Source organism: Hypomesus nipponensis, chromosome 3, assembly GCF_054491055.1.
Source record: "Hypomesus nipponensis isolate SF chromosome 3, ASM5449105v1, whole genome shotgun sequence".
Lineage (NCBI taxonomy): Eukaryota > Metazoa > Chordata > Actinopteri > Osmeriformes > Osmeridae > Hypomesus > Hypomesus nipponensis.
In genome coordinates this window covers 20116086-20135657 of record NC_140363.1, presented here as the reverse complement: position 1 = coordinate 20135657, position 19572 = coordinate 20116086, and the positions used below count along the sequence as shown (strand labels likewise).

At 40.0% G+C, this 19572-nt stretch overlaps 2 protein-coding genes across 7 annotated transcripts; one reads left to right on the top strand and one right to left on the bottom strand.

Annotated features, from left to right (window-relative positions):
* The first annotated feature begins 235 nt into the window (after positions 1 to 235).
* hs1bp3 (HCLS1 binding protein 3) lies at positions 236 to 6991 on the top strand. 2 transcript variants are annotated; one of them, XM_084682733.1, is made up of 7 exons: positions 236 to 382; positions 3703 to 3868; positions 4174 to 4381; positions 5021 to 5204; positions 5493 to 5533; positions 6005 to 6137; positions 6426 to 6990. In XM_084682733.1, exons 1-7 carry the CDS (start codon positions 357 to 359, stop codon positions 6652 to 6654), a joined length of 987 nt encoding a protein of 328 aa, XP_084538859.1. In that variant the 5' UTR covers positions 236 to 356; the 3' UTR covers positions 6655 to 6990. The 2 variants fall into 2 exon arrangements, with proteins under 2 accessions (XP_084538859.1, XP_084538867.1); XM_084682741.1 differs by lacking the exon at positions 236 to 382 and adding an exon at positions 2314 to 2485 and having other exon boundaries at positions 6426 to 6991.
* A 4096-nt stretch (positions 6992 to 11087) lies between these two features.
* On the bottom strand, positions 11088 to 19542 carry pomk (protein O-mannose kinase). 5 transcript variants are annotated; one of them, XM_084682707.1, is made up of 6 exons: positions 19196 to 19542; positions 18289 to 18383; positions 17695 to 17793; positions 16174 to 16298; positions 12143 to 12415; positions 11088 to 11923 (listed from the first exon to the last, which is right to left on the bottom strand). In XM_084682707.1, exons 5-6 carry the CDS (start codon positions 12401 to 12403, stop codon positions 11156 to 11158), a joined length of 1029 nt encoding a protein of 342 aa, XP_084538833.1. In that variant the 5' UTR covers positions 12404 to 12415; positions 16174 to 16298; positions 17695 to 17793; positions 18289 to 18383; positions 19196 to 19542; the 3' UTR covers positions 11088 to 11155. The 5 variants fall into 5 exon arrangements, with proteins under 5 accessions (XP_084538833.1, XP_084538817.1, XP_084538825.1 ...); XM_084682691.1 differs by lacking the exon at positions 16174 to 16298 and having other exon boundaries at positions 19196 to 19541; XM_084682699.1 differs by lacking the exon at positions 16174 to 16298 and having other exon boundaries at positions 19383 to 19539.
* Between the last annotated feature and the right edge of the window lie 30 nt (positions 19543 to 19572).

The following is a 19572-nucleotide window of genomic DNA, read 5'->3' as shown; positions in this document are numbered from 1 at the left end:
TTCAAGTAATTTAAGTTAACTTATCGAAAGTACAATTACAAAAGCCAAGACGCGTCTATGACAGCCATCGAACACGTAGTTACCTCTTTATTAGGTGCGTTCGACTTCATGCAGCGCCGGTGTCGCCTGCAGCCGCCTGCAGCCCGGCTGATGTGAAGCAGCCAATGGCATTCTCAGCTTCAAGGCAGCCGACTGCAGCCGACTGTCGGCGCCGCCGTCGCTGCGTGAAGTCGAACGCGCCTATTGTTTCACGTGATTTGCAGCAGCGGAGGAAAAGGGAAAGAGAGGCTACAAAACTCTGTTGAACGTTTTTCATGTGTTGTCTCGTTTTTAATTAAGAACATACAGTTTGGACGATGTCTGGCGGACTTGTGACTAAAAGGTATGTAAAAGAAACAGCTCAGTAGTAGGCCTACCAATCCCAGGAGATACCATGTTGTAAGTGGGCTAGAGCTAACTATATAGATGTTATTTTTTTCAGTTGCTGTAAGAAAGACTGGTGGTTCCAGGTGGTTAGAAACTGAAAAAAATCACATCCATATAGTTAGCTAGATCAGCCATTCACGACCTTTTCCACTTTGCCGTACACTTGCATGGCTCTAATATTGTTTCGGCCGCCCAACACATGCATGTTCACTTAAAGGCAGGGTAGGCAACGTTGTTGAGAAGCACACCTCATATTTCCTGAAAGTAACCTCACATCTTGATAGCAACCAATCAGGGGGGAACTGTCAGGGCCCTCTATATTCTAAAAATATATATTTTAAAAGTAATCTGTTCTAATTGTATTTCATAAATTCATAATTTGACTATCTTAAGACAATGTTTCTGAAATAAACCCTTCAATCCTGCCTATCGAGTTTGTGTTGGAATGTGAAAAGTTTAATGAAAAATCCCCTTGTGTCACCCTATCAGAATTTTGCTGCCTCCATTGTTGGGAGGAAATTGCAATGCAACTCTGTGATTGGTGGTCCAGCTATGAATTTACAGATGGCCAATTAATAGTAATTCAATGAAAAACTCATTTCCATTGACAGTAAAATTGACCAATCATATCGCCCTCTTAATGGGTGGGCTTTGTTATCGCTAACTTTATGACATGTTCCGCCCGCTGTGGGGAACGCAATCACAAGCGAATAAACTAGCTAAAGTCAGCTTGTTCGTTCACTTCACAATAGAAGCCGCTAGTATCGTTCCCACTAGTGAAGAGGACATTGTTTCACATTTGTTATATACACCGTTGTCGAGGTTAACGTTTAATGAGAAGTTGGAGTTAAAGGTCACATGACATGAAAACTTCCCTTTAGGAGGTTATTTAACATTAATAAGAGTTCCCCTAGCCTGCCTTTGGTCCCCCAGTGGCTAGAATTTCCGATAGGTGTAAACCAAGCCCTGGGTGTTCTTCTCCGCCTTAGGAAAATGAAGGCTCAAACGCTTGGTTTGAAAATCTTGTCGTCACAAGGAGCCAGGCTACTGCCCTTCTCTCTGCTTTGCCCGCCCAGATAATCTGGCCCGCCAGATTATCTTGTTTCTTGTAACGTAGCAACTGTTGGTCATGGTAAACATTTCTAGGTTTGACAATTTCAAGATGGAAGAGCAACTCATTGTATGTGTGTCTACTCACTCAGTCTTGTTTTATACGCCTCTGTACGATTAAAGAGACGTTAACAAAAAATGTATACCTGGCGCAGGGTTGCCGAGGTTGTTGGTGTCCCTGGTGTGTTAAATTCAGTCTCGTCACTTTAGCTAGCTACAGTACGTAACCTAGCTCTAACTTTCTTCTGTGCTAGCTGCATACTGTACTAGTTTAGCTACACTAGTCTAGTCTACCCGGCACATGATTGACATTCAACATTGAAATGCTGGTTGGCAGTCACTCGCTAGCCATACAGTAAATGTGTAGTGGCCATAACCTAGCTAATGTTACTGAAAAAATGTTTGAAGTGCTGTACAGTACTGTAGCCTATAGCCTAGTTGACAAGATCATGCAACATCTAGTCAGCATATCTGATTCCTTGCATCATGCCGTGTAAAAGCTGTATTTTGATCAAGACAGCACCTATATATCAATAATGATCACTATTGTAAATACATGAACCCAAGTCTGCACACTTGTCCATGACACCGTTTTACACAAACTACAATAGTGACCTTAGAGAACTACAACTCTGTGTTAACTTTAACACGCCCCCGAGCGTGGTGCACTGTGGGAAGGCCAGCGGTGCAGAGCGGTAAAAAAACGCAGCAGTGTGAACGCACCATTACGATTGGCTGATGCTCAGTCATGCATCCGTGTGGTGACCTACTCACAGCTCAATGCGGATCCGTAATGCCCTCCAACGAAAATTTCAAAATGAGCGAAAGCGATCTGTCTGAGTTTTACTATCCGTATAACTTGGGTTTCGGCGAATCAACCTCGTTAAAGCTCGGTCGATACGTTAAAGCCTCAGTTTGATATTTCCCGGCTTGACCTCACTCTCAGTTAGTAAGTAGTTAGCCTTCACTAGTCATCCTAGATCAAGAATGTTAGCAACGCCACCAGTGTAATTTTACAACAATAATTTTACAGCACGAGACATAACTTGAACAACAAATCGAATTGGCTACCTGCAGAATGGGTCCTCAAATATATAATGAATTAGCATCGGCATGAATGTGGTCCGCTTAAACAAAATTCCACATCGAAAATTCCGTCAGACCAACGCAAATGTGCTTCAAGGTCAAATGAAAATAGCAAATCAAATAAAAGTTCAACTACAATTCTAAATATCGCAATAATGCGATTTATATGATGGCTTACATACAATACAACAACCAGACATTTAATTGACTCGTGTAATACAAAAATATAGTATAACCGTATACTGCGGTTGAAACGGTATAGCCAAATCTCTCCCGCTAGACACATTTCTACCGTCATACCGCCCAGCCCTAGCACACGGTATATAAAAGATCACCATAGTCCAACACAGGTAAAAAAAAGTAGCAGCAGTTTATCGCTTTTTTACATTAAATGAAAAGAACAGCTTATTTCGAAAATAAAAACCCAGTTTTAACCTCAACTTTTTCACCAGGTACTGCACATGTGGCTTAAAAGTAAGGGAGTCATCAATCAAAATACCCAGATAAATATGAGTCAACAAACTCTATTTCACATCCTTTTAGAGTGACCACCGAGGGGATATTCTGTGGCCCTCTCTGAGACTTTGAAAAAAACATAAGTTTTGTCTTACGTGTATTCAGAACAAGTTTCAGTTGGAAAAGGGTATTTTCAACAACATTAAAAGCATTTTGCAAGAGATCAATTGCCTGCACAAGAGTTGACGCACAGCAAAATATTACAGTGTCATAAGCATAGAAATGAAACTTAGCGTCAGCGTCCAACACATTTTGACCCAGATTATTTATATAAATAGTTAATAGAAGTGGACCTAATACCGAGCCTTGTGGCACACCTTTGCAGACAGAGCATAGGCCATCATATCGTGGATAGGTAATGGTGTGGTTCATAGCTCAAGAGGACTAATGTTATTCACTGTATATGGAGTATTTAACTGAACAGCTACCTGAAATTGAGTAAATTGCATGGTTTGCACAACATAGTGAAACTCATAGTGAAAGTGATTTGTCATTCTAAAATTCATTTCTTGAAATTGTGTCCTGTCCGCATCATAATAAATACTCCTCTATTTTTAATCCCAGATCATTGCAGAATGAGGTAACTGGCATAGACCTTCAGGTCCCTCTTTACAATGAGGTCCGGGGAACTATGATGACAGGCCATGTTGAATACCAGATCATTGTGGTGACACGGTTGGCTGCCTTCAAGTCTCCACAACATAAACAAGAAGATACTATTCAGCTGCTGGTGGGTAATTAGTTCTTCTGAGTGATTTTGATTATTATTTTCATCATGCACAGTCTTAATATAATTCAGCATTGCTTAGATAAGCAGTGCCAAAGCCTTGTGGGATGGGATGCAAATTAGGATTGCAAAGAAAGCTTCTTTCATTAGCACATTTTAACAGGGCATGAGCCACCCACTTGAATGCCTATCCTATGCCACCCTGTACTTGAATTATGCATTTAACTGTAAGATTAATATATCATACGGTAAATCCCTATAAATTATTTTGTTAATGGAGTATATAATTCAGCCAATATGTTTTGCAGGTTTCAAAGAAGTACAGTGAATTCAATGAATTTTACAACCGAATTTATGCCCAATATTCAAGGATCTCCTTGCCTGCAATGCCTCGGAAAGTTCTATTTGTCAGTGAGGCAGACATCCGTGAACGCAGGTTGGCCTTTGATGCGCTGGTCAAGTTCATCTCCAAGAACTCAACACTTGCTGCATGTCCAGAGCTACTGGAGTTCTTAGGTGATGTAAAACAGCACCCCAAAAAAGTATATTTTTTACATTTCATGTAAAAATTCCTTTTACATGCAGCTGTTGATTGCCTTGGGTTAGGGTTAGGCAAACCCTGGTATACCACTGCCATGTTGTAATAAAATCATTTAAAATAGATTTCAAGCATTCATTCAAACAGTGTATTGAATACAAATTATAATACATTTTGGCTCAAGCGCCAAAAGAGGTTTGCTATGAGCTCATGTGTGTTTACTCCCTGACTAATGGTGTATACTGTACATGTGTAACGATGAATGTAATGATACATCGCAAGATGGTTAAATTGTCACATATGTGCTGATACACACACAAATCTCATCATGAACCCTAGATCATGAAATGTGTTGAATCACGAGTTGAGTGCATTGTTACATCCATATGTGTAAAACAGTGATAGTGAGCATTCCTGTACGCCTATATTTGTGCATGTCAGCTGGCAACTGCCAATAACATTCAAGCATTGCCTTGATTTACTGGCCTATTTCCAATACTGAAAATACCAGAACGAACATTCAAAATTAGCTGTACATTGCATTCTCTAACATTTTACTAAACAAATGTTTTGTGTTTAACTCTTTCACAAAATGTAACACTGCACTTTTCTTGTAGGTGCCAAAATGAATGGAAATTATTTTAGTAGCAAGAATGTTGCTATCGAGGAAGACTCAGGAAACAATGAGGTCAGTTTCTTTCAAAAAGAAGAATCCTCCACTGGTATTCCGAGAGAAGATAGAAGTGAGATGAAGCTTATTAATGGGGATGAACAAGACTCCACAGAGCAGGGGAATGTCAAGTAAGACTTAAATAGGAAAATACATTTTAAAAAGATTAAAACAATAAAAAAAATGTAAGAGAGGGATGTCTTGAAGGATTGGGTGTGGTATTAGGAAATTCATTGTAATATGTCCAAAGACAACAGCCTATGCAATCATCTAATCAATTATTGAATGAATGCCAAACCAAGAAAAAAATCTGTTCACAGTAAAATGTATCTCTTTAATGAATGCTATCTTTATAAAAACGAAATATTGTAGATTCTTGTAAAGCAATCTGATGGAGGATAATTAAATTACTTCTCCAGGGACCTTAGCCAGAAGAACTTGCTTCCAGAAGGAAACAGCAGTGAGTACTTCACTTGTTCGTTAAATTTACATCACAAGGAATATCATAAATTGCAAAAACATACAATACTTGTTATATATATCTTAACTGTAAAACATTTTGAACATTGGAATTCTCAGTAAGTGGCACTTTTATTTATCATCAGTAGAGAAAAAAGCGAATTAATTGACTTGTAGAAACCATATTGTTCGAGATACTGTCCTTGTTTATATCAATGTTATATATATATATATATATATATATATATATATATATATATATATATATATATATATATATATATATATATATATATATATATATATATATATATATATATATATTCATATAGTATGAACTGTTCATACAGACACTGTTTATATATGTTAAAGGCAAGAATTGCTCATGATAGTTGGGTATACCCCTGCTATAGTCACTGTTGTTATCACTTAACTAAATATTTGAAATATAACATATTGCGTATTATTGTAGGTGATGTGAAGCTGCTTGAGGAGCCAGAGCTGGGGGCTTCTCTGCTGCCCCCAGCAGGGGCATCTCTGCTGCCCCCAGCAGGGGCATCTGCTGGTTGTGGTGCAGATGATGATGATGCAAATGAACTATTCAGGTAAATATACCAGCTGTATTGACAAAGGACAACAGTTACGAAAATTGGTTTATGTTAATAATGCATCCCACTAAAACTGCTCAAATGGCATTTCCTTCCAGTTGCCTCATTGTGTGCTAAATTATAATGTCATTTATGCCCCAAATAATATTATGACAATTACTATTGTGCAATTACACAATATATGGAAGTATCATGGAGGTGGTGTTACACATAGTATTCCATTTTGACAAAGAAACACGTTAATACTTAATTTACCTCAACATCATTACTGTGTGTATTTTCCAGGATAGAGGATGACTTTGACAAACTTCTCCAAATCAAGAAATGTATCAAAAATGATTTAACCTCAGTACCAAAGACAAATCCAAAACCAGCACTGCTTAAGAAGCCAGAAACTTCTGTCTCTAGTGGAGGTCAATCTCTGATTGTAGATCAGTTAAAGGATCAAATGGACGTTTTAAAATACATCCAAGAGAATGAGTCGACTGCTGCTAATCATCTGGAACTGTTTTAATATCTGTTTTAATGTTCAATATTAACTGGCTATGCTGATTGGAGCTGTTGTATTGATTGACAGTGGCAAGATCAATACTCATGGATATTTTTATATTTATATTACATTACATTACATTATATTTACCTCCAATGTGAGTTTCCGCAGTTGCGCATTCCAGACATTAAAGCTCCTAAATGTATTAGGAAGGAATTTCCCAGAATGCTTCACCATTTAATAATATATGATATGATAATAATATACTGTATGGATGCTTCACCATTTAATAATATATATTAAAATACCTTACCTATTGTTTTCAGAAATGGCTGCCACAGTGTTGTTCTCAATTTCCTAATGGTGTTCTTGTTTTCATAATAGTTGTCCCAGCTCTGAACTAAGTGTCTTCAGTGGGGATCTGCGCTCGTCATATGGACTGGACTAGATGTCAAGTCTGTATGGGGTCCTCTTATGGTCTTCCATATAGAAAATAGCAGCATTAAGTCAATAAGATGAACATGGGCGTAAAGTGGAAGGCTCTTCATTCAATTAGAGACTGTTGATGGTTCTATGTGCCTATTTGCAAGCATGATTAAACTGAAGACACTGATTTGTGAGCTTTTAGTAGAGAAATTCCCGCCACGGGGGTCTAAAATGCATCCCCACATTAACCTAAATATAGATATATTTTACATTTTAATTATCTTCATAATTGTTGTCGTAACCTGATGTAAACTGGTCATCTGAAGTTTCCCTGCCTATGAAATGAATAGTCAATACCATATCAATACATTTATATTTAGCCATGACAAGTGGGCTAACAGCTGTGCTAAGTGTGGTTTAATTCCACATTGGTTTCGTATCCTAGTGATAAGAAATCAGCTGAGTATTTTCCAAAGCAGTCACACATGCTCTAGTGTTGCCATGGGGTAATAGTTTTAATAGGCTAAAATAATTATACCGCACTCCGATTTATAGTAACTATTATAACTATTTGCAAACCATCTTTAAACATGAGTTGATGGAAGATAGTGCAGGCCCAATCTCACGATTGTTTAGTAAAAGCTATAAATAATGAGTAGAAGAAAACACAGAAACGCCACGTCCCAGGACATGAAGGCTGGCCAGAGAAAGAGATAGCAGCAGGGAGGATCACTGATGTTGAGTTATCACATCAGCAACCTGTAAAGGTGGTTCTTAAACTGCAGACCATTAACCTATGTAGTATACTGCTATGTTTAATGTAATGAAATGTTCCTTGTGGCAGAGTCGCTGGTGCATTTCAGCCTCAAGTGGGAGTAAAGCTGTTCATATGCCCTTTTGAAAATTAAGAACATTAGTTGGTAAACTTAATTTCATTTTGTCTGGTCTAAACAAATTCCAAAAGAATAATTAACCTTTTATCAAGTAACATCTATAATAACTGATTGGTCTGCCAAAGTTTTTATTGTGCATGAGATCATAGAACAAATTAGTTTTTCTCAAATGCTAAAACACATTTCACAAACGTTTCCTCCTTGTTCCCCAATGTCTAAACACAACACCCTTTTCTAAAGCTACATAAACACAACCACAATTTCTTACTTCAAAACTCAAACTTTCACACCAAAAGAGCAGCTCGAAGCTTTCAAAAATGTAAACACTACACACCATTACACACTACAGCAAAACAATTGTAAAAAACACTATGCTCAATTTGTGTGAAAGTTCTTTGTTTCATAACTGCCAATGCACATTTTAGACATAACTTTACATAACTTTACAGTAATGGAACTTCTTAGATTTCTGCAGAGGATTAGGCATTGAGATTTGTGAGTTTCATATGAAGAGTATAAATCTATAGTAAATTCTGCATGTACACTACTGTAACACAACTCAATGCAAAAACAGAATCTATTGCACACAACAGTACTCTTGAAAACAAGGTGTGAAGTTTTTTTTATTTACTTAAATCACACCACACAAACACCACAATCACTGTGTGGCATCATGTCGCTGAGCTGCATTGGGCCACATCACCTCATCCACATCGCAGGCTATATTGTCTCTTATCAGGCACGACGGGGAAAAATGCCCTGGAATGGCGAATCTATCCTTGGAAGGCCTCCACTGGGATGTCAATACAGGCCAGCTCCATTGCCCTTAGGAGGTTCTCTCTAGTGTATGTTTGTCTGTCATAAACCTTCCATCTCAACGATGAGAAGAACTCCTCTATAGGGTTCAGGAAAGGGGAGCAGGGTGGCAGACAGACATTTAAAGAGTGGTTACTGTTGGTGGTGAACCACTCTCTAATTTGGTTTGTTCTGTGGAAGCGTACATTGTCCCAAATGATCACATAAATGTGATGTGCGGGCCCAGGATGGTGTTGTTGGCGGTCCAGGAGAATGTCTTTAAGCTCCTCTAGGAAGGTGAGGAGACATTGGGTGTTGCAAGACCCAAGGACAGCATGCCGGTGTACAAGCCCCTCCAAACCCATGGCCTCACAGTAACATTACCCCCCGTTGGCCAGGAACCTCAGTGATGGCTCTTTGGCCAATGATATTACGGCCTCTTTGCCTTCGTTTCTGTAGGTTGAAGCCAGCCTCATCCAGGAAGAGGTACTTATGAGGTCTGGCCATCGCGTCCAACTGTAATATCCTCTGTGAAAATGTGAAAGTGCACAGATGTTCAGAACAGTCAATCAGGTAGTACAGTATTGTCCAGAAGTAATGTAGGCCTCTGAGCAACACAGTATGTCCACTGTACTGTGAACATGGACGTATACTTACTTGCACATACTCGTAACGTAGGTCTTTATGTCGCGCAGAGTTGCGCTCAAAGGGAACCCTATAGACCTGTTTCATCCGAATCTTTTGGCACCGGAGAACTCGGTCTATTGTTGCCAAGCTGACATCATCAATGCTCTCAAAGTTGACATTATCGGCAATGACTGTCTCTGATCTCCCGGAGTCTGATGAACTATATCCACAATGAGGGTTTCTTGTGCCGCTGTAAATATGGCAACCGTCCCACCTCTGTGGCATTCTTTCAACTCTAAAGAAAGAAACGTGTTGTCAATTGACGTGTTTTACAATACAGTAACAACTCATTTGAAACCAAGAGACTACTTTCACAGGCATGTAAAATTGTATTGTGACAAAGAAAGCAAAAGAGTACAATACCTGTTGTGTTGTCTGAATTTCCTGATAATGGTGGCCACGGTGAACTTACTCAGGTTTGGACGGACTCTTAGTCCTGCTTCAGCCATTGTCATGTCATGGACAATGACATGGTTAATGACTGTTGCTCCCATCTTGTCCATAATGATGGTGCGAGGTTGTCTTGCTCTCCCTTCTGGACCTTCTCCTCTCCCTTGTTGGCCTCCTCTCCCTTGTTGGCCTCCTCCTCTTCCTCGTTGGCCTCCTCCTCTTCCTCCTCTGATTTGAACTCCTCTTCCTCGTTCGCCTGCTCCTCTTCTTCCATGACCAGCTCTTCTCCCTCCTCTGGCTCGAATTCCTCTCACTCTCCTAACTCTGCCTTCATCCATTGTGTTTGTTTGGAATCTTTAGCAAACTGTGCACTCTGAACTTGCTTTTATATATGTGGTCACAGTTTTAGCAACAAGTGTCTTCGATTATGAGTCGTTGTGTGTAATGAATGACGCCAGGTGTGTTCACTGTATTCAAATATTGCTGACTGTGGCAAGCATTTTCATCACATGAACTTTCCTTTGATATGAGCAGAGTTATTTTGCAACTTGTGTATTAACAAGGAAAAATGTGTTAAGATTTATGAGAACGGAGGATTGTGTTTTGTGAATTGTCTTCATTTGAAATGTGTTTATATTGGAAAATGGTTAGATTTAGTAAATGTGTTTCGACAACTGGTCATTTGGTTTAGAAGATTGGCTTTTGTGTTTTATCATTTGTGAAAAACTAACGTTCTCTTAACTGATTATGATGCAGCAAGGCAGAAATGTCATTCAATGTCTCTTCATTACAAACAGCACTAGCTTGTCAAGGATTACATTCAGCTTTTGGATGTAGTAATTTATTATTTCTTTAATCAGTTTAATTGGTATTTGTTATAGTGTATAAAGTCATCTTGTTGACTGTAACATTGTTAAAGCACTACCTTTCCTAACGATCATAATAAATACTGTGATCTGTCATATCATATCCATGACGATACTGTGCTTTCCTGTCTTTACCATGTGCATGTGAAATTCTCAACACCAAACATGATTTGTTTGTTATATATTTTTACTTTTCAAAAACGTAATTTTGGTTAAATTATTTGCCATCTTTTTAATGCCTGTTGCACCTCATTTCAGCTATTTCCAATGCAGCATACTTTTTTCACAAAACCCCAAAATAAGTCATGATTGTGTCTAAATCATCTGAAAAGGCACCTGCAATATGCAATGCATTAATATCAATCATATCACAGATCAATTGAAATAACTAACAATGAGAAACAATTTAAAGTGTGTTTTTTATTTTTCCACCACTGAAAAGTGTCTTCAATTCCACAAGGTCTGAGACTAAAGCATGTCTCTGGAGTTGGGGCTGAGGGTGTCCCGCACCATGTTGGAATACACAGATCTGTACACACTCAACACGTCCGAGGCAGAGGGCCGGCCCTGAGGGTTTCTCCTCTTACACTCTCCGTGAATGTGAAAGAGATGAAAGTGGACTACATCCCCCCCAGGTACCCTGCCCATTAAATAACGTGTCACATCAGGAATTTTCCAAATATCAGTTCTTTCATCATACCCTGGCATGAGCTCATCTGTAAATGGCTGCCCATTGCCATGGGGCCACAGCTGCTCTGGAGCCACGAAGTCCCCCATGAGCTCTCTATGACCACATTTCACCAGTAGGCCCCTTTCCTTGTCTGCCAGAGGCAAGGCATCTAAATCATTGACCACAAGGTGAAAGTCACTGGTAAGCAGGAACTGTGACAGTGTTTTCTCCAGAGTGTTTGAATCGCACATGACGCGTGTCCCCGCAGGACTGGTATGAAGGAAGTGTAGGATGGAAACATAGTCCAGAGCCAGCTGCAGCCGGATCTGCCAGGTGTCCAGACTGCGATGCCTGGCCAGTACGGTGTCCAGGTTGAGTAGGGAGCCCAGTGGGTGGTATTCTGTGACAAGGCTGAACTCCTCAGGGCACAGCCCCACCAGCTGGACCACCTGGGGCCCCTGCAGGGCTTGTAGCATGGCGAGGCCGTGCAGAAGGTCCTGCTGGAACTCAGTGGACGAGAGCCGGGAGAGGGCAACCTTGTTACCTTTCCACTCAGAGAGATAAATCTGCAAAAAAAAGTGAAACAAGGTTCTAGATATTCAAGTGTATGTCTTTAAGTAATGTTGGCTAACAGTCCCACATTCACTACAATGCCACTGGTCAGAACCCTCAAAAGAATAGGTACAACTTTAACAGTTTAACTTTCTTCAAGTGGTTGAAAGACACAAACCCTACCGTGCAAAATGTTGTAACTGGAACCTGTGCTGTCCTTTGAGGTGGCTTACCTTCTTTACAGCCCCCTGGCCAATCAGCTTTAACTTGCGAACTTCTGTGCTAATTTGTTGACACAGCAACCATGGGGAGCAGTTCTTCATAGATGAAATCTTGAAGTGGCGAGGCAGGCAAGGGCCATGGGACTGCATTGGATGGTTGCCAGTTTGGTGCAGTGAGTCAATGTACAGGTAGATTAACACATTCCCAAAGAGCAGAGCACCGAGGCACAGCAACACCACTGGTACACTGCGGACTGGGCTGCTGCGGCCCATCGCGACCGGCACCTACATCAACAGAGAGAGTACTGTTACATTAGGTCACATATTATCAAGTGTATGTATTATGTATGTATGTATGTATGTATGTGTATGTATTATCAAGTGTATGTACTATAACGGTTATAGGTTTCAAACGCTTGATGGAGTTTGCGCTATTTGAGGAGAGAATCTTTATTATTCCCAAGAATCACTTTCTTGTAATGGGTTAGGGTTAGTAACTATAGTAAATACTTAAGTAGCTATGCAAATTTTACTGTGAATTATATAATGTAAAATTACTAAAGTTCAAACACTGTTGATTCATGACCAGACCGTAGGCCTCTCACAAGTGCACTGATGACAACTTGTTCACATCACAAAAGTGCAGGGAACAGTTACGATAGGCAAATGTTACAGATTTGGGGCTGTATTCACAAAACATCTTAAGTAGCAACTAACTTGCCGATTTAGGAGAAACGCATAAAAAATTATGGGCGTGTCAATCCTGATTTTAAGACGTTTTAGCTCTAAAACCAGCTCCTAAATCTGTGAAAAGTTATAGGGCAAGAGGAATCCTAAAATGTCTGTTGCTGGCAATCCACCTGGGAACATAAACATTTTAGAAACATTTCACGATAATGAGCTTTTGAAAAGGTATCCTTGGATATCATTATTGTAGTAGAGTTATCAGGGATGCAGTCAATTAAATAAACAACCCAACACCGGAGATCAAGGTTGACAACGCAACGGTACTTGGCCACAGGGTCTGCAGCTATGCAGCACAGACGAACAAGGTAGGCTATCTCAGCCATCCGTCAGTAGAACACATAAGGTTTTAGGAGGAATTCAGTGATACAGATGGGTCACTGTTTTTATAATACCGATGAATGCATGCAATGTTAAGCAGAGTACCAGTCACGAGGCCCATCCGCTGATACCTGAAACTTTCTGGGATTCTAATGATCGTCGCCTCTACTTTTGCAGACAGTATTTGAACATTTTAATTCAATAGGCCATCACCTCATTTGGGAGTCATGGCTCATGCACCGTTTTATGCTGTCAATGATGTCGTCAATGAACGGTCTGCTATGAAGTCAATGCAGTGGAGGATCTAGAACATTTTACATGGGGTGGCAACAGTGGCGGCGTTAAGCATCTGGGGGCCGTTTCAACAACTAATATGGGGCCTTACCCGCATAAAACACAATAGATCAGAAAAAGCAAGGATTCCTGTTGGTTTGCATCAATGGTATATTATTTCATTACGTGCACTTTCAGCTTCATGAGCAGGAAGCTCAACATGGAAATAATCCAACCTGATTAAAACAATATACAATTATACAGCATTTTACGTTGGAATAAGCCTCGCCCTTTCAGACACGGCAACTTCACTGCTTAATTGATTAGCGCAGTATATTTTCAGCTGTCTGGGCTGACTTAAAAAAACCCAGCTCAAACATCCCATCAACTTGAATTATTTAACAAAAGCAAAGAAAAAAATGTGTGACTGACACTGAACCGAACTTATCATAAATACAACGATGGGCTCTGCGTTATTTCAGCACCGTGGACATCCAGCTCACCGGGCACAGCGCTGCTGGCGCCGGTAGGGTTAGCTCTACAGATGGAGGACCAAAAAAATAGGTCACTTTTGGTAGACTGAATAAAGCTTTTCTTTTGTTGTCCGATATCTTTCGTTTTTCAGCACCACTGGCATATGTACCTTTAATTTATTTTCCTGCTCAAACTAACATTTTAACCTTCACTTAAGCTGGTCGCGGGGCGGTAAATGTCACCATGGTAACCGCGAGTTTGACCAATCAGAGATATCAGTCAGTGTTGTTTTGCTTAGGATTGTGGGTAGTGTAGTATTTCAACAGAAGATCTCAAATAACATGGTTGATTTCATACGGACTTGTGGCTTTTATAGGAGCAGAAACTTTCATTTCACAACTTCGTAGCCAGTCTACCTTGGATGGTTTAGACATTATGGCTGACAATCAATATCTTTCGGAGAAAAATAATGGGATTTTTGCTGTTCTGTTGGGGCCCCATGGAGGGCGGGGCACGTTTCAATTGAAACGGGTGAAACATAGGTAAGGCTGTCTGGGTGGCAACAGGTGTTGTCAGGGTGGCATGGGTAAACGGTACGTGGGAATCCCTATATTTGAATGGCTTTAACAAAACAAACACAAAAATACTTTTACTATGGTAGTTATTGTTTAATCATGCCCTTACACACTACAAGCGTTTTTAATTCACAACAAGAATAAGCTCAGTCAGGGCCTGAGTGGGAGCCATTTTTTGCCCGGGAGTGTAATGGCCAAAACAAGCCCATCCCCACCAGGGGCGTGACATACATTTAACATTTGGGGCTTACATTTACATTAAGTCATTTAGCAGACGCTCTTATCCAGAGTGACTTACAATAAGCTCAGGGACATTCCCCCCAAGGCAAGTAGGGTGAAGTGCCTTGCCCAAGGACACAACGTCATTTGGCACGGCGGGGAATCGATCCGGCAACCTTCTGATTACGAGCCTTCTGACTCCCTCACCGCTCAGCCATCTGACTCCCTTTAACCCAAACCTAGGACCTATTGTCAAAGTTTTGATGTGAGGTGAAATTGGAAATTTACATTATTGCTAACACAAGACTTTTTGCATGAATTTCAGCGCAATTTTTTTTTTTTGATTTTTATGTAATAGAAACATTACTTTGGACTCATATTGTTATATTTTCTGGAAATTACAACACCATTTTTTTACTGAAAGATTAGGGGCTTTTGAGAAAACATATTTTTCCCACCCTTGCAGTAACCTAGATTTAAGAAGTGACAGATCTTTATTTACCTGGCTTTTTCAGTTCTTCTTGGCATCTTTTTCCCATCCATTTTACTCTTTTTGCATCAGCTTAATCTTGCTAACTCCCTCCACAACAATAAATGATGGTTTAGGGTTGTCTCCATGGCAACAACATTGGTACACTCACTTGTGTTTGAGAAAGAGAGCATGCGCGACACGTAAAAACTGCACTTTTTATTGCAGTCTGATCATGTGCTTATTTAAAATCAGTGTAGCCTGTTAGCTTACTTATCAGTCACACAGTAACTTAAACTTTTTATTCGGTGTGTGAATAAACAAAGAGAAAGCAGGCGATCTGCCAGCCCAATTTATGAATTCTCCCGATGGCCACTCCGGGCCGGAGCCCAGCTCAATTAAAATTCAAAGTACAATAATGTGTCCGAGATGCAGTGGACTACAAGTATAAAACAGCAGACAATACTCAGGTACCTATAATTAAAAACGTATAATTAGCTACAGTCCACAAATGACCCATGATCACCGATCTTTTTTAGGAAAGCTTAAGGCGACAGTTATTGTTTTTCAGCAAAACGTTTTACAAATGATATGAGAGTATATGGATTTTATAGGACTGCTTATAATCATATCAAAATGATCGATCTCCAAACTGGCACTGTATTGTGTGTGTAACGCAACATCTGCGAAACAGCGACCATCAGTAAACGTTATGGTAACAAACAAGATTGTATAGGCTATTTTATATTAAAGTTGTTATTGTCTTTACTAAAATCCAAACTAACCAAAGGGCAGAGTGCTCTTACAAATCTCGAGGGAGCGATTTGACTTTTGACTAAAGTAGTTAATAGACTTGATGTTTTTGCTGATGCTGAATCGTTTTTTAGCATAAGCTACATTACATTTATTCCAAATGTAACTTTAAGTGAAACGTATGTTTAAACTTGACCTGGGGAAACTGACTTCACCTTCAGAGGCTCAGGGGCAGCTCAGTTGCTCCAGTCTGTGTCGGGATGCAGTGCCACCACACTGCAGCAGACTCGCTGTGTGCGAGCCAGACTGTGTGAACACCGCTAAGTATTTGAGCAAGAGGCTAAGAATACAAAAATACAAAATTAAAAATTTATTCGTTCACTTTCGGTAAATGTATTGTTCAGTTCAATGTTTTAAAAGAAAATGCTTCACTATGTTTTTGTATACGGTAAAGTTGTTGCAAACGACGGTGGGTAACAATGACTGATGGGTCAGTATGAAACTTGTGGACATAGGGGCGGTTTGTTTTTGTTTAAGTACAGTTTTTGGATCACCAAAGTTTGGGGAGCAGCTGGGGGGCCAAGGCTCTAAAGTGGGGCAGCTGACCCCCCTTGCCCCCCTGTAGATCCGCCCATGAGTCAATGGCTACTAGCAAGCATGTGGCTTCTTACCTTTACGGCTAAATTTGTTTAAATCCAGCCATAGGTACATTATAACAACCATTTTGCACACCATTATGACGTGACAAAACTACTTCAGTCTAGGTTAAATCAGAGCCGTCTTTGGAGAGCCTGTACACTCCCTATTAAACCCCATTGTACCAAATTTGGTTGCAGTTCCACCAGAGTTCCACAGGGGGTGATCACTGGCATGAGGCAATGAGTGCAAAATGAATGGGAGTCTATGGAGCTAGACGGCTAAATGTGTCTCTTTTGCCTGATTGTCGTTGAGAAATCTCAGATTTGATAGTAGTTTTTGCAAGTTCAACATGGATTATAGGTCGAAAGTTGAATGAACGAGTGCTTAAGTCCTTTCAATTTCTTACAGGGTGAGTCGTTGTTGCCCATAACACGCAAGCATTTTGCTAATGAATGCTGATTGGTTAGTGAAGGACTGACTACGACCAGAGATCCAGCTTGATGGCATCCAAAGCGGAACCAGAATATCAGAGCATTAACAACAACATTAGCAAGCCAAACCTCATTCTAGCATGTGTATTGACAGGGAGAGCCTAACCTGTCAGCTGTATAGTCGATACTTTGAGAGAAAAAAGGAAGTAACCAGAGCTTGCCGTAAAGCAGTATCTCTGGTCGTACAATGTGTATGACGTCATTGACATTTTTAAAGTATTTTTAAGACAACAAGGTTACTTTTAAAAGACTTAACACCCAGCAGTGTGTATTTTCTTTGCCTCCTCTTTTGAATGCAACATTCAAATTACTAACCAAAAATGTTTTTCTTGAGAAAGGTGAATTTGGAGGGGTATAGCTCCATAGACCTCCATTCATTCTGCACTCACTGGTGAGCGCCCTCATATGAAACCAGAGTGGAACTGCAACCAGCTCAGAACCCGGAAGTTTCCCGAGAGTGGCAGTTCTTCCCGTATTAGACATTCTCTGGTTAAATTTAACGCAATGTCAATGTTAGTTTACTATATTCACATAGAAAAAACTGACACAATTCCATCATTTTAAATTGGGAAACTTCCAAAAGACAGCTTTTTTTATTTTACTTACATTCAAATTAGGTGTGTATGACCACAGGAAGTAGTTTAAAGAGCCGTTTACACAAGGTACAGCTTTTTTGTCTCTTCGCGCTCCACGCCGACACTGTCGCTGTATAGAAAATACAATGTATTTCTTTAAAAAGTTGCATTTTGGATTAATATTAATTGCCATTAAAACACTATGTCATAAAAATGGATGTATTTGTGTATTTATGATGCAGGTTGACTCTAGACCTACTTTGGTGTCAACTAGTTTCAATGGAGTTGGGGTGGGGAGCAATAATAGCGTCCATGTACTTATATTACATTTGCTTTGAATGACCAAAACTGCATCACTGTGTTTTAAACCTTGTGTGAAATGTAAATTAGCACCATCGAAATAACTTAAATGGATGGCTACGCAACATTCACAGCTTTGTGTAGCATTTTTACAAAAAACCCACAATATCATGACAGGGGGCAATTAAGGTAAAAATGCAGAGATTTTCTTTCACTTAACTTTAAATATTCATTAAATACAATACTTTATACATTCATTCATACAATATTGTAATTCACTCTGACTTTCATTCCCTTTAATGTTTGATTTAAAAGGTTTCATTACCCAGACAAGAGGCTAGAATTGTCTTTCTTTTCGGGTACAGCAGTATGGTATACAGCAATCAGTGTCAGATCCTCCGGGATATCTGGTGCTGTGACCTGGGCATAATAAAAGACATGTAGTTTGGAAGTGCAGATATACAAAAACAAGACACATACATACTCGCACATCAGCACACACATCCATACTCGCACATCAGCACACACATACATACTCGCACATCAGCACACACATTTCACATTGAATCTGCAGACCATTTGCACTTGAGAAGCTACCACTAACAATGCTATGGCAGTCCAATACATGCTATTACAATGCAAAGGAGTGTATTATGTCACAAAAACTCTCCCATTTCCATGTTTCTGCCCTGATGTTGCCCATGACTTTGAGGGACACCAGTTTACATGGAGATCTCTTGTGCTTATCTTAGCTTTACGAACTTGGATCACAGAACAAGATTCAAAAGAAGTTTCCAAAGACACGTTTTTTTTTTGAGCATTCTCCAGAATTGAGTTTCTTCAAAAGGTGATAAGGCATTAACTTGCTGTGAAGCAGAAGCATACACACGTGGTACAGAGGTGTGCCGCACTAAAAAGTGTAAAATACAAATACAGTAACAGGGTTAGGGTTGTATGGTTCCCCATCTGGATGCCTGGCATGGAGGACTTGTCACTACTTGAGCCACATAATACAGTGTATTAGGGACACAGCAAACCTTCTTGCGACGGCAGGTATGGATGTGCCATCCTCGAAGAGCTGGACTACCTGTTCAACCTGAATCTGCTGCATTTACCGCCTCATGCTACCAGTAGTGAAAAGGGCGCTAGCAAAACGTAAACCTACAGGAGAATTAGCCAGGAAGGATAAGGAGAGAGCAATTGTCTGTGGCGACCACCTGCAAAACTATTACCTTTTGTTCCCTAGATGTAATTTTCGCTGGGTCAACCAGCTAGGCTACTTGAGAACACCGATCTAACTTTTCACGAGAGGAGGCGTCTTTGTTTATTCTAAAAAGGCTCGTTGGCTCGGGTTTACAGCTATATTGTCAGATTTGTAATTGTATTCTTCCTCCATTGAACGATCGTGGAAAACGGTACCTTCAACTTAACCAATGGCGACTCCTGTAGTCGTTGGAGTGAGCCTGTATCACGCGATGCACCCCATAAACGTTGGTTGCTATTTTTCCTAAACTCAACAGATAGAAGGCTATACAGGTTCAGGGTTAGACGCCAGTTCAAGTAGCTCGACGCAGTCAGCTTTTTGCCTGACGTAATGAAGCTTTGTTTG

Excerpts from the sequence above, each read along its gene's own strand:
- hs1bp3 (XM_084682733.1), top strand. The coding sequence starts at position 357 with ATGTCTGGCGGACTTGTGACTAAAAG. Across the intron at positions 4,382-5,020 it reads AGAGCTACTGGAGTTCTTAG|GTGCCAAAATGAATGGAAAT; the intron begins GTGATGTAAAAC and ends CTTTTCTTGTAG. Across the intron at positions 5,534-6,004 it reads GCTTCCAGAAGGAAACAGCA|GTGATGTGAAGCTGCTTGAG; the intron begins GTGAGTACTTCA and ends GTATTATTGTAG.
- pomk (XM_084682707.1), bottom strand. The coding sequence starts at position 12,403 with ATGGGCCGCAGCAGCCCAGTCCGCAGTGTACCAGTGGTGTTGCTGTGC. Across the intron at positions 11,924-12,142 it reads GCCAGGGGGCTGTAAAGAAG|ATTTATCTCTCTGAGTGGAA; the intron begins GTAAGCCACCTC and ends TTTTTTTTGCAG.